This window comes from Poecile atricapillus, chromosome Z (genome assembly GCF_030490865.1).
Source record: "Poecile atricapillus isolate bPoeAtr1 chromosome Z, bPoeAtr1.hap1, whole genome shotgun sequence".
Classification (NCBI taxonomy): domain Eukaryota; kingdom Metazoa; phylum Chordata; class Aves; order Passeriformes; family Paridae; genus Poecile; species Poecile atricapillus.
This window is the reverse complement of record NC_081289.1, coordinates 60,479,310-60,487,066: the sequence shown is the minus strand read 5'-3', so window position 1 is coordinate 60,487,066 and position 7,757 is coordinate 60,479,310. Positions and strand designations below refer to the sequence as shown.

The 7,757-nt window shown below is 37.7% G+C and overlaps 1 protein-coding gene across 1 annotated transcript in view; it reads right to left on the bottom strand.

Annotated features, from left to right (window-relative positions):
• Positions 1–1,464: 1,464 nt before the first annotated feature.
• LOC131572990 (ceramide kinase-like) overlaps positions 1,465–7,757 on the bottom strand; it is a 43,304-nt gene continuing 37,011 nt past the window's right edge. The window contains exons 12-13 of the mRNA XM_058826476.1: positions 5,123–5,331; positions 1,465–4,206 (exon numbers count right to left, since the gene is read on the bottom strand). Of these exons, the coding sequence (XP_058682459.1) occupies positions 4,107–4,206; positions 5,123–5,331 (309 nt within the window). The 3' untranslated portion in view covers positions 1,465–4,106. The remainder of the gene's footprint in view (positions 4,207–5,122; positions 5,332–7,757) is intronic.

Sequence of the window (7,757 nt, the reverse complement as noted above, 5' to 3'; positions counted from 1 at the left end):
TGCTCAACTTCACTTCTGAGTCTTCTACCTCATCCCCCCGTTTCGAGCAGTGCAAGGGGATGTAAAAGTGGGGGTTCTAGTGAGTTCAACATTTTATGTCTCTTCTTCCTCCTTCCTGAGGAGGAAAGCATCCCAGTATGGGCCACAGTTCCTGCCAAAAATACCCGCTCAGGTATGTGCTCATCCCCATGGCTGCAGCCCTTGCCAGGAAACTTGCTTCAGCATGGGCTCTCCACAGGTTGCAGCTTTCCTGTGGGCACATCCACCTGCTCCAGTGTGAGGTCCTCCACGGGCTGCAGGGCAATCTCATCTGGTGCCTGGAGCACCCCTTCTTTTTCACTGACCTTAAGTGTCTGCAGGATGTTTATTTTCCACTCACTCTTTTCACAGCTGTTGAGCAGCACTTTTTCCCCTTCTTATTTATCACAGAAGTTATTAGCAATGCCATCCCTTGAGCTCAGCTTTGGCCAGAGGCAGGTCCATCTTGGAGCTGGCCAGGGAAATGACTGTCTGACATGGGGGCATCCTCTGCTGCCTTTGTCCAGCTACCCTAGCTCCCTCAGCTACCAAAACCTTGCCACACAAAACCAATACACTTCAATGTATTGAATGGTCTATAGCGCTGGAAAACATGTTCTCCTTCTGTGTCCATTGTTTATCTACAAAGAACTTGTTTAACTTATTAGAATACGTGTTGCAGTAGAGACAGACAAGACACCTATTTCTTCACACACAATAGCCAATCTTTATTCACAGCTCGTATTTATATGGTTTTTCTAAAGGCATAATTTTTAATTCTAATTGCTTAGTAACTTACTGCAACTTAGTTCATTGGTTTGTAGCTGCTAGTGTATGTGTTTATCAATGACTTTCTTCTCTAAGGGTGTTTACATTCTTTTTTCATGGGTACAGAATTATTCTCACGGTTAGAAGTCTCTCTTTTACAGGTGCAAACTCCTCTCTCACGGGAACTTGTCAGGCCAGCTGTTAGCTGTACTTAGCCAAAGTAGTAGGCCTGAGCCATGATTTTACAAGGCTTATTTTACAAGGCTTTACTTATATACAACACATACATACTTCATCTGTAGCAATTATAAAATTCCAGACCCCCCCATTTATTTGCCACATGCTCTTTATAGTATAATACCATTTCACACTTCTTAGAACAGCTTTTCACTTCCATAATCATAATTGTAAATACCTGCATTATAGTAAGTTTCATATTTAGTTTACCCTTGTAGAGTTGCTTAGTGCTAGCCTAAGTCCAGCTCTACTAGCTGCTTTCCCTCACTCTGTTCACACTCACACTTGCCACAAAGCTGTCATCAACCCAACTGGAAGGCTATGAATTGCTTCCCTTGGTTTGATCTGCTCATAGTGGCTACACAAAGCATACTACTGCCAGATTTCTGTCAAAGTGAGATTATTTTTTCAAATCAAGTTGTGAAAAGAAGAAGACCAATGTACTGTTGTACAATGCAGTTTTATTTTTTTTAATTAAATGCTCTAGCATCATAAAACAGAACACATTTTCTAATCTTGAAGCCAGCAAGATTGGGAAAAAAGAAAAATCAAAGCTGGTTTTCCTACACATAATTTCCATAGTAAGATTACATTTGGAGAAAAAAGAAATCCCTAGAATTAAAAAGTAAGCAGACATTACTTATACAGCTCTCTTAAAAATAAACTGGACACGTCATACAACTCACATATGGTGCTTTGCTAGTTTAATATGCTACAAATAGAATTATTCAAATGCAACTATGCAGCTTTTCTATTACGTAAGATCTTTAAATTTTATTATGTTGCAATACCTTTATTATTTACTTCACACTTCTTTACCATACTATACAATGATCTTTTGTCCTTTTCTGTGGCTTTTTCTCAGAAAGGAGACCTTAACTGTGGCTTTCTTTGGAAACACCAAGCACTCCGTTGCAGATACTCAAATAGTCAAAGCATTTCAATATACATTCACTATGAGATTAAGTCTCCATTTTTCAAGTAGGGGGTCTCATGACTTGCTAGTAAGCTAATGGAAAGAGCTGATCAGTATTTATTCCAGTTCTCATTGATGAGTATGTGCTCTGGATAGCTGCAATGCCTCAAACTCCATCACTTTTGGTAAGCTGAGTGTGCACCATTACCTCCTGCACAGGAATTACTCTAACCTGGAAGTCTGGGTACTCTCAGATATTCATGGATTAACCACAATAACCATAGACATTTTTTAACAAATGACACTTTCAAAAAATATTCACATTTGTAGAACTGCATAATTTCATTTTCAATGGGATGATAGATCAAAATAATTGTTTCACTTATTAAACATGGCTTTAAAAATACAGTATATGTAACACCTGCGCTACAAGTGTCAGAAAAACACTGGATAAACCAACATTTCAACTCATTGTATTAATAAGGAAAGCAAAGAGCAGTAGTTTTGGAAAAGAATTCAAGTATTTCCCTGAAATACTATATAACAAAATAAAGATCCTAAACTTTGTATGATTGTACTTGAGGCAAATATAATTTGCAAGTGCTTTTTGTCATATAGAGCAATACAAATAATACTTTGTAGCAAAGATACATAACACAATTTTGATAATACACAAAATTGGAATGTAAGTAACTTCAACAGAAAAAAATAACCTGCTATTTATAACAATATTCAAGTGCTTCAGTAATGAAATGACCAATCACCGTGGCTTACATTGACCACATATATGAGAGACATGAAGTTAACACAAGCTGGATGACAGAAGTACCAATAAATATACATGAATACAGAATTATCAGCTGTTTGGACACTAAAACCTCAGCTGCAGTCAGTTTTAAACAGAACTTTAAACTTAAAGAAACACTAAAAAAGATAGAATAAAACAGGGGCTAACTTCTGTCCTCAAACAGGAATAAGTCAGTACAAGAAGAGCAAAATTTAGCCCCAGCCCTGGACACAAAACATGTATGTGTCACAATATACAAAACTATATACAACTTAAATAATCACTCCATAGCTCTATATGACAGTCTTAATGTTATTTGTTATAAAAACAAATCAGCACAGTGAATTCATGATTTGTCAGATGCCCATTTCTTCCCTTGGCCTCACAAAGCAAGTTATTTTGTTTCATATTTGGTTAAAATATTTTAAGGATTTTCAATTATCAAATTGTATTTCTAAACTTAACACTTCAACACTTATTTTGCAAAGACATTTTAACATATGGAGTAGAATGTCCGAAGAATTGTGCACTGAAGAGGGAAGCTTTTAATGAGTTAGTATCAGATATTTTTAAAAATTAAAACTTGCTGGTGTTTGAGAACTTATTTATATTTTCCTTTCCTGTGCCTTCCTGATATTATACAAGTGCTCCTGCAATTTGCTTGCAAGACCTTTCAGTTGCACTGTGTGGTATTTGGTATCATCCAAACAGTCATGAAACCTTTTATAATCCCAAAAAGCATGATGCAAGAAAACCTTCAAAGACAGAATATATAGGATGAGGTGTAACCTGTATATAGTTGTGCTTTTATTTTTCAAATATCTGTACACTATTATTGTTATTACTTAAAGCCAGGAATGTGTGTTTGAATTGCATTGATAAGTTGCAAGGTATTGTCAGAATTACAAAATGAGACTTAAATGAAAAAAGAAAAGCTAATGACAACACCATTGTCCAGCATTTAAGCCACACACAGCTACATAACGCTCCCAGCAGAAAACATCTTCTCAGATACTGAAAATGTCTTATCTTGGTGCCAGTGGGAAGTCCAATGTTTCATAACATTTAGGTATTATTGCAACACAACTACTAAATTAGCTCTCTAGAAAAGCAGAGAGAATTTATCAGTCATCATGAATACATAGATATAGGCCAATCCCATCTTTTCTAACAATAGATTACATTGCTCCAAGATATATTTTTAATGATTACAATGCTGTTTTTTTTTTAAATGACACAATACAGTAGGATGTCTAAAATTATAGTGAAGCCATTAAAAAAACCTAGAAGTTTAAAATACTTGTCAATTTGACTAAAATGCGTATTTACTCAATTTCCTTGAGCTTTTATTTTTTCTTCTCCCCATTGGAGGAACAATGTCTATAGCAATTGTTCAGTGCTACTCTGGCTGCAGGCAGCTTCATCTTTACAGTTTTCCTCAATTCCCCTTGCAAACAGCTTCATTAACTGGCAGTGGACCCTGAAAAATATAGAAATTAGTAAGAAATGAATGGACACCACATATTTAATTCTAACAATTTAATTCTCATAATCCATTAATTTCAAAAAGCTGGACATTTCTTACTCCTGACTACAGAAACCACACCCTCATTTTAGATATAATCTTTCCCTGCTAAGAGGGCTGGATGCTTTCATGTATCCTCTTTTACTCCCCTTGTCCACACAAGAAGTTCTGTGGGCACTTAGATGAGCCAATCTTTTACAACATACAGCATTTATAAAACTCACATTTGGACTGCTAAGTGATTATATTTTAATGCAACACAGTTGTATGCAAATATTATGTGTTTGGTTCCCTTTGTTCTAAAAACAACAAACAAAACAAGAAACCAAGACCAACGCTAACAACAAAAAAATACCTTTTAAATTTTACAAACTTCTTTTCTAATTTGATTATTTGCACAACTGCAAAATTCTTTCTCCATATGTGAATACTGGAAATAAGACTCTGTGCTGTGTGCAAAAAATCACAAAGTATGGCACATACTCAGTATTTCTGTGAGGCAAAGATGCTTACTTAAGCTAAACAGGAAAAGCTATTGCTCAGAGTAATGAGGCATTCTACACACTTAAAAAGAATCCTTTCAACACCAGCTTCACTTTCAACACTTTAAACACATAATACTAGTTCCTAGGAAGTAAGTATGACTTCAAAGGTAGGGTCATCCATCTCACTCAAAGTGATTTACAGCATACATGGTTGCAGTATTCTCTGGAAAGGATTCAAAATGGTAGCAAAAATATTTAGGTTTATTATCAGAAGACTCAAATTTGCTATGCACAGGCATCTTTTTGGGATATCTTTACAAGCATCTTTAAAATCAACAAGAAGGTGTAATGAGATCTGCTATATAAACAGAAAAATCAAAGCTTACCTCACTTCAATTGCTGAACTATCCAGAGTTTCTCCATCACAATTCCAGGTGCTATTAACAATATTACAGCAACAGGCTGGATGATCTCTGCAGAACTGGCCAAAACGTTTCTTTCCTATATCCATGACATTGCTTTCGTTGTCTTCTGAAAGTTTTGATGTAAATTGAAAACACTTCACCCGATAAACATCTACAAATGGAAAGTCAAACTACAAAAAAAAAAAAAAAAATAAAAGAAAAGAAAAGAAAAGAACGTATCAGGAAATGTGTAAAGCAACTTAGCATACATTTTTGTACTCAAGGAAAGGCTGCCCACTCCAATTTTCTCAAGAAGCTTACCTAAGGTACAAAGTGATAGTTGTTTTTGAAAAGCTGCACAAGTCAAAAACAATAAAACCAAAATAAATCTTACTTCTAAATGGTCACCTATATAGTGCCAATTACAGCAAAACTGTATAACAAAAGCTGCATGAAAGACCATCCCACCCTGAATTCACCTCTTGTCTGGCCCTGGACTGCAAGGTGGTGGAGATAAGGTAAAGTGACTCAGGTCTGGGCTGCGGAAGGAGAATACATGCACAGGAGGATTAAACCCAGCATCTTGGGGGTGGAGAGCACAGCCCCAGGGCTATCAGCTGCCAGGCTGGAATAGACCCACACATCAAAGCGGGGAGGAGGAGAGCATCTGGGTGTGTGGGGAGAAAAGCCTCTGGTCAGAATCAGTGAACACCCACCCTCTGCTGTGCACAGAAGCCCAGCTGCAGGGCCCCTTCACCCCGGGAAAGGCACATCCAAGGGACAGGTGCATGAGGGACAGCAGAGGGGGTGTCATGGCACATCATCAAAGGCTGCCCTCAAAGGGGTCCCCAGACCCTGCACCAGAGCACTGCACATGATGCAAAATGATGCAACAGAGCTACAGTCTTGCAAGGGACAGTGTCAAACCTGCCCCCTTTGGGGGAGGCACCTGGGTGTCCATCTGCCCAAATGTGTATTAATCCCTTGGAGTCTATGCTTTTCGGCAGGGAACTCTCACCACCAAGACAACCAGACAGAGGGAAGCAAATCCACAGAAGGGTGACATGCTTCTAATGTGTCTCTGTCACTCTGCCTTGTGTGACTCCCTCCCCCCAGCTTTTTTGTAAAATTTCATTTCTTTATTTTCTTTTTCTTTGTCTCTTTTACTATTAAATAAAATATATCCTTTTTTTGGTATCAACAACTAACCTTGCTTGTTTTTAGAATCTTCCTGGGTTCGATCCCTTTTATTTAGATACTTTCTTTGCTCTTCTGTGCTTAGACTGGATTGCATGACAAAGCCAAAAAGGTTTGGATTGTATCTTTGCACCATCCTTAGGACCTGTTCAAGTACAGTCCTTAAGACACATAGGCTTTCCTGAAAGTCTTCTGCTTTTGCACTTGGAACAATGCCATGAAGGCAAGAATTCCATGGCAGTGTGGGCCCTTTACCTCTCAAGCCTTCCCTCAGCTTCTGTGATCAAACCACAGAGCTGGGGGTGCATGAAAATAAGAATAGAGGGCAATATTATTATGTTCCAAAAAAATAAAAATAATTTTAAGTAGTTAATTCAGCTAGAAAAAGCAGGTCCATTAGAAGACTGCTCTTAAAACCAAGGCTGCAGATTTACACTACAATATTGAACATTAATTGAAGGGACAATAAATTAGAGGATGCCCCTGTCTTGCCCTGAAAGCAACTTAACAGATACAGATCTAACTATTCAGCAATACAAATCACAAAAATACAGAAATACAAAATACAAATACAGAAAGGTCATTTAGCAAAGGACATGGAGTATGTCTGTGTGGGCCTATGGGCAGGGGATTGCAGGGAAGCAAATGTGAAGAAAGTTTACTCACAAACCAGTCTGTACTTACGTACAGTCATACAGTCACCCTTTTCTTCCTTTTTTTTTTTTTTTTTTTTTTTTTTTTTACATTTCCTTAAGTTTCCAAGAAGGGTTTCCCATGAAGGATTTTTATGATGGACAATAACCTGAGCTAAGGAGATATATACAACCCTGCATTTAATCTCCACAGCAAAACCAGCATATCCCAGGAGAGAAACGGGAAGCATTGGAAAGGAAATGGCTATAATCACAACCAGAAAAAGCAGAGATGGAGAGACCTCCTAGGTCTCAAGTTCCCTCAGCTATTAACCATAAATGAACTGTGAAGTCATCAAACTCTATGCTTGGAAGCAATGGCTCCTGGACTCAAAGGGACTCACTAAACTGCTCAGATGCAAATGCTGGTATTCAGGGCTGCACTGTCACCTGTGTCTAAGCACAGAGCACCCAAGCTCTCATGTCTCAAGCATAAGCAGAACGTTGTACCTTGATAAATGTTACAGCCAAATTGAAAGGTAACCAGGGATGGCTTCAAATGATTGAAAATTTCAAGGGAACAGTGGGTGTGAGAAGGAGTGAAGGGAAGAGGAGGAGATTGAGAACAGTGGGAAGGACAAATATGGACACATTCACAATGTGGAAATAAGGGAAAAAGAATCTATACTAATTTTTTCACAGTGGAAGAAGACTAGCATCATAACCATGTGAGATTTGTTATTGCTTTTATACACTAGATATGACATTAGTCCATTGTTCAGATAATT